This window comes from Lithobates pipiens, unplaced genomic scaffold (genome assembly GCF_037356315.1).
Source record: "Lithobates pipiens isolate NorthernLeopardFrog02 unplaced genomic scaffold, aLitPip1_a1.2 Scaffold_22, whole genome shotgun sequence".
NCBI classification, from domain to species: Eukaryota; Metazoa; Chordata; class Amphibia; order Anura; family Ranidae; genus Lithobates; species Lithobates pipiens.
Window position 1 is genome coordinate 228,177 of NW_027507784.1, and position 18,094 is coordinate 246,270.

Consider the following 18,094-nt stretch of genomic DNA (forward strand, 5'->3'; position numbering starts at 1 on the left):
CCTTCACTCCCCCCCCCCCTTCCTTCCTTCACTCCCCCCCCCCCTTCCTTCCTTCACTCCCCCCCCCCTTCCTTCCTTCACTCCCCCCCCCTCCTTCCTTCCTTCCTTCACTCCCCCCCCTTTCCTTCCTTCACTCCCCCCCCTTTCCTTCCTTCACTACCCCCCTTTCCTTCCTTCCCTTCCCTCCCCTTCCCTTTCCTTCCTTCCTTCCTTCCTTCCTCCCCTTCCTTCCTTCCCCCCCCCTTCCTTCCTTCACTCCCCCCCCCCCCTTCCTTCCTTCACTCCCCCCCCCCTTCCTTCCTTCACTCCCCCCCCCCTTTCCTTCCTTCACTACCCCCCTTCCTTCCTTCACTACCCCCCTTTCCTTCCTTCACTACCCCCCCTTTCCTTCCTTCACTACCCCCCCCCCTTTCCTTCCTTCACTCCCCCCCCTTTCCTTCCTTCACTCCCCCCCCTTTCCTTCCTTCACTCCCCCCCCCTTTCCTTCCTTCACTCCCCCCCCCTTTCCTTCCTTCACTCCCCCCCCCTTTCCTTCCTTCACTCCCCCCCCCTTTCCTTCCTTCACTCCCCCCCCTTTCCTTCCTTCACTCCCCCCCCTTTCCTTCCTTCACTCCCCCCCCCTTTCCTTCCTTCACTCCCCCCCCCTTTCCTTCCTTCACTCCCCCCCCCTTTCCTTCCTTCACTCCCCCCCCTTTCCTTCCTTCACTCCCCCCCCTTTCCTTCCTTCACTCCCCCCCCTTTCCTTCCTTCACTCCCCCCCCTTTCCTTCCTTCACTCCCCCCCCTTTCCTTCCTTCCCTTCCTTCCTTCACTCCCCCCCCTTTCCTTCCTTCACTCCCCCCCCCTTTCCTTCCTTCACTCCCCCCCCTTTCCTTCCTTCACTCCCCCCCCTTTCTTCCTTCCCTTCCTTCCTTCACTCCCCCCCCTTTCCTTCCTTCACTCCCCCCCCCTTTCCTTCCTTCACTCCCCCCCCCTTCCTTCCTTCCTTCCTTCCCTCTCCCTCCTTCCTTTATAAACATTGATGTATGAGATGTGACCTCTTCTCCTGTCTCCGGCAGTATAACGGACATGTTGCGGAGGACGGCGGCGGAGTCTGTGGGCGGTCCCCTTCTCTACGAACTGATTGAGGTGAGTCTTTCATCCAATCGGGGTAGAGCTGCCCCCCTCCCCCGCTCACACTTACATGTTCTCCTTTCTGTCCCCATAGAAAGGGAAGGAGATGCTGACGGCCAGTAACATTCCTCGGGGTCACTGTGTCATCTGCCTGTATGGCTTCCAGGTAAGTACTGAGTGTGACCCTCCCCTCCCCCAACTATTGGTTCTCCGGGAGTCACGTGACTTTCATGTATCTAACAGGAAGGAGATTCCCTCACCAAGACGCCGTGCTTCCATCACTTCCATTCCCACTGCCTGGGGAGACTGGCCAAGCACTGCCTGGAGGAGGAGCCAGAACAGGTACACCCCTCCCCCTCCCCTCCCCCGGGGGCCTACCACCCCCTCCCCTCCCCCGTCTACTTCCATTCCCACTGCCTGGGGAGATTGGCCAAGCACTGCCTGGAGGAGGAGCCAGAACAGGTACACCCCTCCCCCTCCCCTCCCCCGGGGGCCTACCACCCCCTCCCCTCCCCCGTCTACTTCCATTCCCACTGCCTGGGGAGATTGGCCAAGCACTGCCTGGAGGAGGAGCCAGAACAGGTACACCCCTCCCCCTCCCCTCCCCCGGGGGCCTACCACCCCCTCCCCCGTCTGCTTCCATCACTTCCATTCCCACTGCCTGGGGAGACTGGCCAAGCACTGCCTGGAGGAGGAGCCAGAACAGGTACACCCCTCCCCCTGGGGGCCTACCACCCCCCCCCCCTCCCCTCCCCTCCCCGCCTGCTTCCATTACTTCCATTCCCACTGCCTGGGGAGATTGGCCAAGCACTGCCTGGAGGAGGAGCCAGAACAGGTACACCCCCCTCCCCTCCCCGCCTGCTTCCATTACTTCCATTCCCACTGCCTGGGGAGATTGGCCAAGCACTGCCTGGAGGAGGAGCCAGAACAGGTACACCCCTCCCCCTCCCCTCCCCGCCTGCTTCCATTACTTCCATTCCCACTGCCTGGGGAGATTGGCCAAGCACTGCCTGGAGGAGCAGCCAGAACAGGTACACCCCTCCCCTCCCCCGTCTGCTTCCATCACTTCCATTCCCACTGCCTGGGGAGATTGGCCAAGCACTGCCTGGAGGAGGAGCCAGAACAGGTACTCCCCTCCCCCTCCCCTCCCCCGGGGGCCTACCACCCCCCTCCCCCGTCTGCTTCCATCACTTCCATTCCACTGCCTGGGGAGACTGGCCAAGCACTGCCTGGAGGAGGAGCCAGAACAGGTACACCCCTCCCCCTGGGGGCCTACCACCCCCCCCCCTCCCCTCCCCTCCCCTCCCCTCCCCCGCCTGCTTCCATTACTTCCATTCCCACTGCCTGGGGAGATTGGCCAAGCACTGCCTGGAGGAGGAGCCAGAACAGGTACACCCCTCCCCTCCCCGCCTGCTTCCATTACTTCCATTCCCACTGCCTGGGGAGATTGGCCAAGCACTGCCTGGAGGAGGAGCCAGAACAGGTACACCCCTCCCCCTCCCCTCCCCGCCTGCTTCCATTACTTCCATTCCCACTGCCTGGGGAGATTGGCCAAGCACTGCCTGGAGGAGCAGCCAGAACAGGTACACCCCTCCCCTCCCCCGTCTGCTTCCATCACTTCCATTCCCACTGCCTGGGGAGATTGGCCAAGCACTGCCTGGAGGAGGAGCCAGAACAGGTACTCCCCTCCCCCTCCCGCTATTCTCTAGAACGTCCGTCTGTCTGGACTCTTCTCTCCTCCCCATTGATCTCTATGGAGGATGTTCTGGAGGGACACACACCCCCCCCCCCCCCACCCGCTGATTCTCATTCTCTTTCTTTCAGGATTCGGTAGTTTTGTGTCCTGTTTGTCGGGAAAATCTGACCTGCGACTTTAACAAACTTGAAGAAGCCCCACCCCTCAGCATCCAGAGGTAAGTACCCACAAAATATATACTTTATAGAGGTAGGTACCTCCATATTACACAACATCCATGGGTAGGTATATAACACACCAGTGACCATGCCTCATATAACGCTGCAGGGACAGGTAGGTCTCCATTTTTAAACATCATTCATGAGTAGGTACCCCCATATCACCAATCATAGATGGGGGGCTCATATAACCGATGAGGCCCTGGGCAGTGCCCATATTACACACCAGCCCCACGGGTAGGTTCTCCCATATGATAGCACCTCATATTACACACTATATCGGCAATGAGAAGGTATCCATCTATAATATAATATCCACAGGTAGGTTCCCCTTTTATGACTGATCAGCACTAGGTAAGTACTCCATATAACACCTCATGGTGGATGGAGAGACGCTCATCTCTTCAGAATTCCCCAATTGGGGTTGGATCAGGAGACGGGCACTGAATTACCCCACCCCACCCCCGCTTCTTCCTCAGAAATACAACAGTGGCCTCAGAGGTGGGATTTGGATGATTGTCAAGATGGCCCGAGGAGTGATGGGAGGAGCGTCTTCTCTTCCTCTACAGAGCAGTAGATCTGTGACGTCATCAATGAAGTGCAGCCCCACAGACAGACATGGCCACCGCCATGCTTCACAGTAGGCACCATGCGTTTTTCTTTGTACTCTTTGCCGCGGTTACAGTTCCAACAACATTTCTCTCTGTCTCCTCACTCTTGGACTCTGTAGTCTTCTTCAGTGTGGGCTCTGGCAAAGTCTAGGCGGGGGTTGGTGTCTGGGCTTTAGGAGAGTCTTCCTTGGTGGACGACGGGAAACAATCGGCTCAGTTTGGTTTTCTGCTTCTTCAGATAGTGACCTTCCCTGGACATTTCTCATCAGAAGGGGGAGGGGAGGCCGGGACCTCTCTGTCAGGCGGCTGTACTTCCATCTTTGTGCTTTGCTGATCTTCCTGAAGCCGTCGCCTTTCTTCCTTCTCAGGCCTTGTGCCATTGCTGACCTCAGGAAATGGGAGGGGCTTTCTTTCTTTAAGTACCGCCCCTTTTTATAGTCACCTGATTAATGAATTATTTACACTCGCCTGGAGCTGAATTCTTATTCATTAGGATTTTATTGTCTAAAATGTAGCTCTGCCCCTAAGACACTCATTGGGGAGTTCATTTCTGCAGCACGTCTTGTGTGACTTCTCACAGGAAAAATACTTTGTGTGCAACACAAACAAATCCTGCTTGTAAATCAATGGCCGGCATTTGTGAAAGGAAAGTTTTTTTGACGTGTGCTACTCTATACTGAGCGCTGTACCTGCACATGACATATTAGTACAGGTAGGTACCCCCCTATATGACATATTCGTACAGGTAGGTACCTGCCCATGACATTACTACAGGTACCCCCCATATGACATATTCGTACAGGTAGGTACCTGCACATGTCATTAATATGGGCAAGTACTCCCTATATGACATATTACTACAGGTAGGTACCTGCCCATTACATTACTACAGGTAGGTACCCCCCATATGACATATTCGTACAGGTAGGTACCTGCACATGTCATTAGTATGGGCAGGTACTCCCTATATGACATATTCGTACAGGTAGGTACCTGCACATGACATATTAGTATGGGTAGGTGTGACAGACCTAACCAAGATGGGGGCTTCTGGAGAGGCCTAGGAGAGACTCTTGCCCACTGACTATGGGCCAGGGCGAGAGCAGATCGTTCTCTAATGATGGGCCACCACTTAATAGACACAGAGAACCTGGTTTGGATTACTGCAGATTTATCCAGAATATCTCCCAGGAAATATATAAAGACTATTCCTGGTTTCTTTGATTCTTGCTCATTGAAAGAGCTGATCACATTGGTCTCTAGAACTGTGTAGGAGCCAGACAGTCTACTACTGAGGTCTCCTGCTATTGTGTGAAGGGGTTCTGTGTTTATACTTATGTTACTGTGTATTGTACCTTCTGAGCTTGAAATCGGTAAGTCTGACCTTCAATGAGGCCTCGGAGTCATCCAGGTGGCTATTTAACGTATTGTTTCTAGTATGTCAGTTGTTGTAATGATGTTTCTGGTTACAGTTTGTACTGTTAGGGTTATATGATCAGAAGGGGGGGGGATGTCCTCCTGTGATATATATATGTTGTGTGAGTTTGTTCAAATAAACATTCCATGTTCCAGTTCTGTGACTGAGCTAGTAGTGCCTGGTTCTTAGTTACAATATATGGGCTGTAATATCTGATATCTGAAGCACTCAAGCGGAGTGGGAAGCAGTTCCGTCACAGTGGTGGCAAGTGGTGATGGACGCTTGCTGCAGTCTGGGACATCCAAACCTCCACTGGGATCCAAGATCCAGGTAGCGGAAGAGGAGACATACAGATACCAGCTGCCATGGAGGAGGAAGGAGGTTGTGAGAGATGCAGCTACAGCACAGAGGACCAGTATCAGAGAAGGTCCTGCTGGGATGGTTTGATTCTATCCGCTGTGAACTCTGGAAGGAAGTGCTAGCTCGTGAGAAGCGTCACCAGGGAAAAATTCACCCCTCCATCCAGGAAAGGTGCTGGTTGCAGTATGGCTTGCGGGGGATGGTTTTGGGAGAAAAACCACACAGGGAGCAGACAGCTGAGTTAGGCAGAGATGCGGCTGGACGAGAGCTATGGAGCCCTTTCATAGCAGATGACAGCCCAACGGAAGGCTTTGGCTTCAAGACCTGGGACTGTTGTGCATGAAGCTGTCAGGTGGCCCTAACTTTGGGGCGATCTGGAGTGGCGGTTGGAGGAAATCATGGATTTCAGGGAAGAGAGCCTGAAAGTCTCAGAAGGGCACTGGAAGATCTAGAGTTTTCTGGCCATTCAGAAGTGGGAGCTGGAGATCACCTACAGACGACTGCTAGACTCTGCTCAGCACCAGGGCTGGGCTCCCTTTGCCTGGGACTATCGGGAGGTACCAGCAGTTGGCTCTGAAATCTCGGCTGAAGTGTCGGCAAAGGGGCAGAGTAACAATGTGCTTTGCCCATCTCCGCCCACAGCTATGGAAGCGGAGGTTTTATGGCAGATGCAGCAAGTGTTGGCAGACCTTGACGAACTTGTTTCTGCACAGGACAAGCTTGAATGGAGACCTGCATCTGTCCAAAGGCCGGATGAGGGTATGGGCGATGGAGCAGTCACCGCATCTCCCCAGCCACAGATCAGAGAGCTTGGATTTAATTGACTTTTCATTAGAGGATGGTATGGATGATGGGCCCAGTGCCAACACTTTGGCAGGCAACTCAAGGGCCACCAGCCCATGCCCTGGACTTTCAGCGATTCCAGAGACTGGGGATTTCCTTTACTTTTCTGTAGAGTGAACACCTAGCAGAAGTGCTGGCAGCAGGACAGAGTACTGCGGACCCCTGCTCCACACCCGTGGCAGTTTTGGAGGCCCGAGGTGAGAATGTGGTGGTTCTTCCCCAGTGGATTTCAGAGCTGCAGGTAGGGGAAGCAGCCATTCCTCCTCCCCAACAAGGATTTGTACCCCTGGGAGACAGTACCAGAGAAAGGGTGTCCCAGTAGCAGACGGCACCCCAGAATGAGGACACCAACCCAGCTGAAGCTCTGGCAACCTGACAGCGGGTCCAAGACCTCTGCCCCACACCTGTGGCAGTTCCGGAGGCCCAGGGTGAGGAGGTGGCGGTCACTCCCAAGCAGCAGATCAGGATCCAGGGGGAGAAGGGAGAGGAGGTTGTCGTCTTCCCTCCCTAACAATCAACAAGAGTGGAGGAAACGGTCTTCCCTCCCCAACAGTTAGACAAACCGGATGATGCGAGAGCTGAAGTGCTAACAGGGCAGAACACTAGTGAGCTCTGCACACAACAATCAACTGCAGGAGCTCCAGGGAGAGAATGCAAACCCAACAGAAGTGCTGGCAATGGGGCAGAGTGCTACCGACCTCTGCCCAGCACTGGCAATAACTGCGGAGCTCCAGGGTCCCAAGGCAGTGGGTCTCCCTCCCAGCGCCAAGCTGATGTAGTGAAGTTTCTACTCCCAGCTGCACCGCTGGCAACAGGACAGAGCGCCGCTGGCCCCTGTCTAGCACCTACAGTGCCACCACAGCTTCAGGGAGCTGGGGCGATTGGCCTGTCTGTCCAGCAGCAGACTGACCCCCCTGAAATGTTAGAAACCACCCACCAGTAGCGCTGGCCGCTGGACAGAGACTCGATGATGTCTGCCCCACACTTACTGATGACCACTATTCCTTGCAGCCAAGAATGGGTCATGCGGACAGACTATGAAAGTTCACTTTGCCAGAAGAACGCATGTCCAGACCAGGTGGAGGTCTGGGACCTTGTTAGATGGCCTTTGATGGGGGAGAAATGTGACAGACCTAACCAAGATGGGGGCTTCTGGAGAGGACTAGGAGCAAACCTCTTATCCACTGACGATGGGCCGGGGAAAGAGCAGGTCATTCTCTAATGATGGACCATCAACATTGGTGCCTAGAAAAGCTAAGAACGTGGTTTGGATTACTGCAGATGGGACAGTAATTGTATATTTCCTGGTAGATATTGTGAACAAAGACTTTTCCTGGTTTTGTTTCATTCAAGTTCATTAAAAGAGCTGATCACATTGGGCTCCGGCACTGTGTAGGACACGGACAGTCTGCTACTGAGGTCTCCTGCTATTGTCTGAAGGAGTTCTGTGTTTATACTTGTGTATTATACCTTCTGAGCTTGGTGCCGGTGTTCTGTCAAAAAGTGTCCGCCCCACGAATAGTGTCCGCCCCGTACTGCACAGCGCTTGCACAGTACGGAGGAGAAGGCGACTCCGAAAGTCTCCGAAGAAGAACGGCGCCCTGCGCACTGAGTCCAGGTCCCACCATCCAAGTGGACATACGGTTGCTCATAGTAACAGGACCCCTCGCTTCGCTCACCACGGCCTCGCTTCGCTAGGCTAATTTTTATTCTAAGTCTATGTCCACTTGGATGGTGAGGCTTGAACCTGGACTCGGTGCGCAGGCGCCGTTCATCCTCGGAGATGTTAGTCTTCTCCTTGTCCTCCATACTGCACAAGCCCTCCTGTGATGTGAGATAGATAGATACAGTGGTGTGAAAAAGTGTTTGCCCCCTTCCTCATTTCCTGTTCCTTTGCATGTTTGTCACACTTAAGTGTTTCGGAACATCAAACCAATTTAAACAATAGTCAAGGACAACACAAGTAAACACAAAATGAAATTTGTAAATGAAGGTGTTAATTATTAAAGGTGAAAAAAAATCCAAACCATCATGGCCCTGTGTGAAAAAGTGATTGCCCCCCTTGTTAAAACATACTATAACTGTGGTTGTCCACACCTGAGTTCAATTTCTCTAGCCACACCCAGGCCTGATTATTGCCACACCTGTTCACAATCAAGGCATCACTTAAATAGGAGCTGCTTGACACAGTAAGGTCCACCAGAAGATCCTTAAAAGCTACACATCAGGCCGAGACCCAAAGAAATTCAGGAACAATTGAGAAAGAAAGTAATTGAGATCTATCAGTCTGGAAAGGGTTATAAAGCCATTTCCAAAGCTTTGGGAATCCAGCGAACCACAGTGAGAGCCATTATCCACAAATGGCGAAGACATGGAACAGTGGTGAACCTTCCCAGGAGTGGCCGGCCGCCCAAAATGACCCCAAGAGCGCAGCGACGACTCATCCAAGAGGTCACAAAAGACCCCACAACAACGTCCAAGGAACTGCAGGCCTCACTTGCCTCAGTTAAGGTCAGCGTTCATGCCTCCACCATCAGGAAAAGACTGGGCAAAAATGGCCTGCATGGCAGAGTTCCAAGGAGAAAACCACTGCTGAGCAAAAAGAACATCAAAGCTCGTCTCAATTTCTCCACAACACATCTTGATGATCCCCAAGACTTTTGGGACAACATTCTGTGGACCGGTGAGACAAAAGTGGAACTCTTTGGAAGGTGTGTGTCCAAGTATATCTGGCGTAGAAGGAACACTGCATTTCATAAAAAGAACATTATACCAACAGTAAAATATGGTGGTGGTAGTGTGATGGTCTGGGGCTGTTTTGCTGCTTCAGGACCTGGAAGACTTGCCGTGATAAAAGGAACTATGAATTCTGCTGTCTACCAAGAGATCCTGAAGGAGAATGTCCGACCATCTGTTCGTGTACTCAAGCTGAAACCAACTTGGGTTCTGCAGCAGGACAATGATCCTAAACACACCAGCAAGTCCACCACCGAATGGCTGAAGAAAAACAAAATGAAGACTTTGGAGTGGCCTAGCCAAAGTCCTGACCTGAATCCTATTGAGATGTTGTGGTATGACCTTAAAAAGGCCGTTCATGCTCGAAAACCCTCTAATGTAACTGAATTAGGACAATTCTGCAAAGATGAGTGGGCCAAAATTCCTCCAGGACGCTGTAAAAGCCTCATTGCACGTTATCGCAAAAGCTTGGTTGCAGTTGTTGCTGCTAAGGGTGGCCCAACCAGTTATTAGGTTTAGGGGGCAATCACTTTTTCACACAGGGCCATGATGGTTTGGATTTTTTTTCACCTTTAATAATAAACACCTTCATTTACAAATTGCATTTTGTGTTTACTTGTGTTGTCCTTGACTATTGTTTAAATTGGTTTGATGTTCCGAAACACTTAAGTGTGACAAACATGCAAAGGAACAGGAAATGAGGAAGGGGGCAAACACTTTTTCACACCACTGTATATCTATCTAATATATGTCGTGTGAGTTTGTTCAAATAAACATTCCAGTTCTGTGACTGAGCTAGTAGTGCCTGGTTCTTGGTTACAATATGTGGCTGTAATATCAGAAGGTGGAAGTGGTATACTGACTGGGAAGCATTTTCGTTACATTATGTACTCCTCCCCATATGCGTATGGGTAGGTACCCCCCCCCCCCCCCATATGACATACTATACCATGTTGTCTCCCCCCCCCCCCAAGTGGTACGCCCCAGACACATGACATTGGTACAGGTAGGTCCCCCCATATGACATACTATCCTGTGTTCTCTCAAACCCCCCCCCCCCCCCCCCAGGAGTGGTACATCCCAGACACATGACGTTGGTACAGGTAGGTCCCATTCTCCACCCCCATATGACATACTATCCTGTGTTGTCTCCCCCCCAGGACCGGTACGTCCCGGACTCGTGCACCGTACAGCGGGAGGCGGAGCTGCGGCAGATCTACGAGCGGCAGCTGGTGAATGGAGGAATCATTGACGTGGAGGCAGAGAGGAATCGTTTCTTCATCAGTATTCAGGAGGTGAGCCCGATTCCCTCATACACAAAGTGTGACATCTGCTGGGGGGCGGAGCCACTCGGTGATGGGTGTAGAAAGACATTTGATTGGCTGACTAGAGGGTTGGGGTACATGATAGGAAGGTAGGGGTCTCTAGGAAGCGGAGCTGTGGTGGGGGGGTCTGCAGGAAGTGTGGTCTCCCTCCTTTTTGTCTTTCTTTATCCCAGTCTGTGTCTTTTCAGGCCCCTCCCTCTGATGGTGCCATCTTTGTACCGGATGAAGCACAAGACTCCGCCCAGCAGACCGGCCCCACGTCATGCCAAGAACAGGCTCCGCCCCCGGTTACCTCCAAGCATCATGTCTTCGCCGGTGATCACAGAGGGGCGGGACTCCGAGCCAAAGCCCAGCCAATGCAGAGGGATTACCGAGAGGGCCAGCACTGGAGGGGGGGTGGGAGAGGCTGGACTGGCCGGCCACGATTGGATAACCGAAGAGGATGGAGGGACGAGGAGGGACACAGAGACTTTCAACCACAGACTAGGGGGCGGGGCAAGACCCGAGGTTTCCATAGCAACAGGACAGAGCGACCGCCTCTGCGGGGAGCCAGTGACAACGTGCAGGAAGAGAAAGGCGCCCTCTAGTGGCTGCAAGCAACAGGACAGCGGCTTTGCACTCGATTGTTTACATGTGACTGTGGAGGGATCACGTGACACGCTACGTTGTCTGCTGATTGGACAGGCTTCTGATCCGTGTCTGTAGAGGAGTCCATAATAAAATCATTATATTTGTGTGATGAGTGGAATTCTGGGTAGAAAAAGGGGAACCCGCCACTGGACAAAAGAAGCGCCTGTGTGAGCGGATCGAGGCTCCTCCCCCTATCTGAGGCACCCCAACTTCCATCTCTGAGGGGTCTCCCCCTCCCGCTACTTCTCTCCTGTGCCCTGCCATTACCCACCCAGCACCCCAACTTCCATCTCTGAGGGGTCTCCCCGTCCGTCCCCCCCTCCCGCTACATATCTCCTGTGTCCTGACCTTACCCACCCAGCACCCCAACTTCCATCTCTGAGGGGTCTCCCCCCCCCCCCCCCCCCCACTACTTCTCTCCTGTGCCCTGCCATTACCCACCCAGCACCCCAACTTCCATCTCTGAGGGGTCTCCCCGTCCGTCCCCCCCTCCCGCTACATATCTCCTGTGTCCTGACCTTACCCACCCAGCACCCCAACTTCCATCTCTGAGGGGTCTCCCCCCCCCCCACTACTTCTTTCCTGTGCCCTGCCATTACCCACCCGGCACCCCAATGTCCATCTCTGAGGGGTCCCCCCCTCCCGCTACATATCTCCTGTGCCCTGACATTACCCACCCGGCACCCCAACTTCCATCTCTGAGGGTTCTCCCCACCCCCCCTCCGCCCCCGCTACATCTCTCCTGTGCCCTGCCATTACCCACCCGGCACCCCAACGTCCATCTCTGAAGGGTCCCCCCCCACTACATATCTCCTGTGCCCTGACATTTCCCACCCGGCACCCCAACTTCCATCTCTGAGGGGTCTCCCCGTCCGTCCGTCCCCCTCCCCGCTACATCTCTCCTGTGCCCTGCCATTACCCACCTGGCACCCCAACGTCCATCTCTGAGGGGTCTCCCCATCCCCCCCCGCTACATCTCTCCTGTGCCCTGCCATTACCCACCTGGCACCCCAACTTCCATCTCTGAGGGGTCTCCCCCCCGCTACATCTCCTGTGCCCTGCCATTACCCATCTGGCACCCCAACGTCCATCTCTGAGGGGTCTCCCCCCCCCGCTACATCTCTCCTGTGCCCTGCCATCCCTAACCTGCCTGGTGTGTTGCTTGGCCATCGTGATGCTGTTTGTTCACTAAGGTTCTCTAACAAACCTCTGAGGGCTTCACAGAACAGCTGTATTTATACTGAGATTAAATGACACACAGGTGAACTCTATTTACTAATTAGGTGACTTCTGAAGGCAATTGGTTCTTCTGGATTTTAGTTAGGGGTATCAGAGTAAAGGGGGCGCCATACGAATGCCCCTCCCCCACACTTTTCACGTATTTATTTGTATCATTTATCATTTTCCTTCCACTTCACAATTATGTGACACTTTGTGTTGGTCCATCACATAAAATCCCAATAAAATACATTTATGTTTTTGGTTGTAACAAAATGTGGAAAATTGCAAGGGGTGTGAATACTTTTTCAAGGCACTGTATAGATGGCCTAAAAATATCCTGTGTCATGAGCAGATCAGCCACCTCTTATATTATATATCATTATTATTATTATATAGATGTCCTGTCAGTTGTGTCATGAAAATGTTTATGATCATATAGAAACCCTGAAGTGGTCCTATATCATGATTGGACCAGTTGTGTCACAATATAGAAGTTCTGAAGTGGTCCTGTATCATGATTGGACTAGTCCTATCACAATATAGAAGTTCTGAAGTGGTCCTGTATCATGATTGGACCAGTCCTATCACAATATAGAAGCTCTGAAGTGGTCATGTATCATGATTGGACCAGTTGTATCACAACATAGAAGCTCTGAAGTTGTCCTGTGTCATGATTGGACCAGTCCTATCACAATATAGAAGTTCTGAAGTGGTCATGTATCATGATTGGACCAGTTGTATCACAACATAGAAGCTCTGCAGTTGTCCTGTATCATGATTGGACTAGTCCTATCACAATATAGAAGTTCTGAAGTGGTCCTGTATCATGATTGGACCAGTCCTATCACAATATAGAAGCTCTGAAGTGGTCCTGTATCATGATTGGACCAGTTGTATCACAATATAGAAGCTCTGAAGTGGTCCTGTATCATGATTGGCCAGTTGTATCACAATATAGAAGTTCTGACGTGGTCCTGTATCATGATTGGACCAGTCCTATCACAATATAGAAGCTCTGAAGTGGTCCTGTATCATGATTGGACCAGTCCTATCACAATATAGAAGCTCTGAAGTGGTCCTCTATCATGATTGGACCAGTCCTATCACAATATAGAAGCTCTGAAGTGGTCCTGTATCATGATTGGACCAGTTGTATCACAATATAGAAGTTCTGAAGTGGTCCTATATCATGGTTGGACCAGTTGTATTACGATATAGAAGCTCTGAAGTGGTCCTGTATCATAATTGGACGAGTCCTATCACAATATAGAAGCTCTGAAGTGGTCCTGTATCATGATTGGACGAGTCCTATCACAATATAGAAGCTCTGAAGTGGTCCTGTATCACGATTGGACGAGTCCTATCACAATATAGAAGCTCTGAAGTGGTCCTGTATCATGATTGGACCAGTTGTATCACAATATAGAAGCTCTGAAGTGGTCCTGTATCATGATTGGACCAGTCCTATCACAATATAGAAGCTCTGAAGTGGTCCTCTATCATGATTGGACCAGTTGTATCACAATATAGAAGTTCTGAAGTGGTCCTGTATCATGATTGGACCAGTTGTATCACAATATAGAAGTTCTGAAGTGGTCCTATATCATGGTTGGACCAGTTGTATCACGATATAGAAGCTCTGAAGTGGTCCTGTATCATGATTGGACGAGTCCTATCACAATATAGAAGCTCTGAAGTGGTCCTGTATCACGATTGGACGAGTCCTATCACAATATAGAAGCTCTGAAGTGGTCCTGTATCACGATTGGACCAGTTGTATCACAATATAGAAGCTCTGAAGTGGTCCTGTATCATGATTGGATGAGTCCTATCACAATATAGAAGCTCTGAAGTGGTCCTGTATCATGATTGGACCAGTTGTATCACAATATAGAAGCTCTGAAGTGGTCCTGTATCATGATTGGACCAGTTGTATCACAATATAGAAGCTCTGAAGTGGTCCTATATCATGATTGGACCAGTTGTATCACAATATAGAAGCTCGGAAGTGGTCCTATATCATGATTGGACCAGTTGTTTCACAATATAGAAGCTCTAAAGTGGTCCTGTATCATGACTGGACGAGTCCTATCACAATATAGAAGCTCTGAAGTGGTCCTGTATCATGATTGGACCAGTTGTATCACAATATAGAAGCTCTGAAGTGGTCCTGTATCATGATTGGACCAGTTGTTTCACAATATAGAAGCTCTAAAGTGGTCCTGTATCATGACTGGACGAGTCCTATCACAATATAGAAGCTCTGAAGTGGTCCTGTATCATGATTGGACCAGTTGTATCACAATATAGAAGCTCTGAAGTGGTCCTGTATCATGATTGGACCAGTTGTATCACAACATAGAAGCTCTGAAGTTGTCCTGTGTCATGATTGGACCAGTCCTATCACAATATAGAAGCTCTGAAGTGGTCCTGTATCATGATTGGACCAGTTGTATCACAACATAGAAGCTCTGAAGTTGTCCTGTGTCATGATTGGACCAGTCCTATCACAATATAGAAGTTCTGAAGTGGTCATGTATCATGATTGGACCAGTTGTATCACAACATAGAAGCTCTGAAGTTGTCCTGTATCATGATTGGACTAGTCCTATCACAATATAGAAGTTCTGAAGTGGTCCTGTATCATGATTGGACCAGTCCTATCACAATATAGAAGCTCTGAAGTGGTCCTGTATCATGATTGGACCAGTTGTATCACAATATAGAAGCTCTGAAGTGGTCCTGTATCATGATTGGCCAGTTGTATCACAGTATAGAAGTTCTGACGTGGTCCTGTATCATGAGTGGACCAGTTGTATCACAATATAGAAGTTTTGAAGTGGTCCTGTATCATGATTGGACCAGTCCTATCACAATATAGAAGCTCTGAAGTGGTCCTGTATCATTATTGGACCAGTCCTATCACAATATAGAAGCTCTGAAGTGGTCCAGTGTCATGATTGGACCAGTCCTATCACAATATAGAAGCTCTGAAGTGGTCCTCTATCATGATTGGACCAGTCCTATCACAATATAGAAGCTCTGAAGTGGTCCTGTATCATGATTGGACCAGTTGTATCACAATATAGAAGTTCTGAAGTGGTCCTATATCATGGTTGGACCAGTTGTATTACGATATAGAAGCTCTGAAGTGGTCCTGTATCATAATTGGACGAGTCCTATCACAATATAGAAGCTCTGAAGTGGTCCTGTATCACGATTGGACGAATCCTATCACAATATAGAAGCTCTAAAGTGGTCCTCTATCATGATTGGACCAGTCCTATCACAATATAGAAGCTCTGAAGTGGTCCTGTATCATGATTGGACCAGTTGTATCACAATATAGAAGCTCTGAAGTGGTCCTGTATCATGATTGGACCAGTCCTATCACAATATAGAAGCTCTAAAGTGGTCCTCTATCATGATTGGACCAGTCCTATCACAATATAGAAGCTCTGAAGTGGTCCTGTATCATGATTGGACCAGTTGTATCACAATATAGAAGTTCTGAAGTGGTCCTATATCATGGTTGGACCAGTTGTATCACGATATAGAAGCTCTGAAGTGGTCCTGTATCATGATTGGACCAGTTGTATCACAATATAGAAGCTCTTAAGTGGTCCTGTATCATAATTTGATGAGTCCTATCACAATATAGAAGCTCTGAAGTGGTCCTGTATCATGATTGGACGAGTCCTATCACAATATAGAAGCTCTGAAGTGGTCCTGTATCACGATTGGGCGAGTCCTATCACAATATAGAAGCTCTGAAGTGGTCCTGTATCACGATTGGACCAGTTGTATCACAATATAGAAGCTCTGAAGTGGTCCTGTATCATGATTGGATGAGTCCTATCACAATATAGAAGCTCTGAAGTGGTCCTGTATCATGATTGGACCAGTTGTATCACAATATAGAAGCTCTGAAGTGGTCCTGTATCATGATTGGACCGGTTGTATCACAATATAGAAGCTCTGAAGTGGTCCTATATCATGATTGGACCAGTTGTATCACAATATAGAAGCTCGGAAGTGGTCCTATATCATGATTGGACCAGTTGTTTCACAATATAGAAGCTCTAAAGTGGTCCTGTATCATGACTGGACGAGTCCTATCACAATATAGAAGCTCTGAAGTGGTCCTGTATCGTGATTGGACCAGTTGTATCACAATATAGAATCTCTGAAGTGGTCCTGTATCATGATTGGACCAGTTGTATCACAATATAGAAGCTCTGAAGTGGTCCTGTATCATGATTGGACCAGTTGTTTCACAATATAGAAGCTCCAAAGTGGTCCTGTATCATGACTGGATGAGTCCTATCACAATATAGAAGCTCTGAAGTGGTCCTGTATCATGATTGGACCAGTTGTATCACAATATAGAAGCTCTGAAGTGGTCCTGTATCATGATTGGACCAGTTGTATCACAATATAGAAGCTCGGAAGTGGTCCTATATCATGATTGGACCAGTTGTTTCACAATATAGAAGCTCTAAAGTGGTCCTGTATCATGACTGGACAAGTCCTATCACAATATAGAAGCTCTGAAGTGGTCCTGTATCATGATTGGACCAGTTGTATCACAATATAGAAGCTCTGAAGTGGTCCTGTATCATGATTGGACCAGTTGTATCACAATATAGAAGCTCTGAAGTGGTCCTGTATCATGATTGGACAAGTCCCATCACAATATAGAAGCTCTGAAGTGGTCCTGTATCATGATTGGATGAGTCCTATCACAATATAGAAGCTCTGAAGTGGTCCTGTATCATGGTTGGACCAGTCATATCACGATGGAAGTCCTAATCCTGCTTGTGGTCTGCTGATGGGTTCCTCCGTTCAGTGAAGAGGAAGCACCATACTGCTCCTGCTTGTGCTCTGTTCCTGGTGACCGGCCCTATATTGACCTGGTCACCTCCGGCCACCTGACCCTCAGCAGCACCATCTGCCGCGGGGGGGGTGAGTATCAAAGGCCTGGCCCCGCCCTTTGTTCCAATGCTGTTACTTCAGTGCAGTAGACGGGTGACCCCAGGCAGTATTCTCCTATGGGTTCTAGGGGTTCCAGGGGCGTCTACCTGGTATCTTCTGAGGGAATCCATGCCTAGAATCCAGTGACCCGTGAAGGTCGTGACCCTATGGCTATTTGCTCTGCATCATCTGGGTCACTTTTAGGTCTGTCGGGTGAGGCCCAGCCCCCCTAATGGGTTGTCAGGGACCTCCATGACCACTCAAGACTTTGGCCACATGCACCCCACAGGAGCTCTAGGGGGCTCCATCACCTGCAGGAGCAACCTCTGAACTTCCTGAGACCCCAGGACAGACCGAGTGACCATCACTGACTTCATCGCTGACTCCAGCGCTGACTCCATCACTGACTCCTTCGCTGACTCCAGCGCTGACTCCATCACTGACTCCTTCGCTGACTCCATCACTGACTCCATCGCTGACTCCATCACTGACTCCATCACTGACTCCTTCGCTGACTCCTTCGCCGACTCCATCGCTGACTTCTTCACTGACTCCATCACCGACTCCATTGCTTACTCCTTCACTGACTCAGTCGCTGACTCCTTCACTGACTCCATCACTGACTCCTTCACTGACTCAGTTGCTGACTCCATCACTGACTCCATCCCTGACTCCATCCCTGACTCCATCGCTGACTTCATCACTGACTCCATCACTGACTTCATCACTGACTCCATCAAAGACTCCATCGCCGACTCCTTCGCCGACTCCATCACCGACTCCATCACCGACTCCTTCGCCGACTCCATCACTGACTCCTTCACCAACTCCATCACTGACTCCTTCGCCGACTCCTTTGCCGACTCCATCGCCGACTCCATCACTGACTCCTTCGCCAACTCCTTCGCCGACTCCATCGCCGACTCCTTCGCCGACTCCATCGCCGACTCC

The 18,094-nt window shown here is 50.4% G+C and overlaps 1 protein-coding gene across 1 annotated transcript; it reads left to right on the plus strand.

Annotated features, from left to right (window-relative positions):
• Positions 1–1,057: 1,057 nt before the first annotated feature.
• RNF25 (ring finger protein 25) lies at positions 1,058–11,052 on the plus strand (the record flags this gene model as incomplete). The annotated part of the gene is given in 6 exon segments (XM_077494017.1): positions 1,058–1,127; positions 1,207–1,278; positions 1,356–1,454; positions 2,937–3,025; positions 10,154–10,288; positions 10,507–11,052. Coding segments are annotated over 5 exon segments (406 nt in total), but the record flags the coding sequence as incomplete, so codon positions are not given.
• Positions 11,053–18,094: the final 7,042 nt, after the last annotated feature.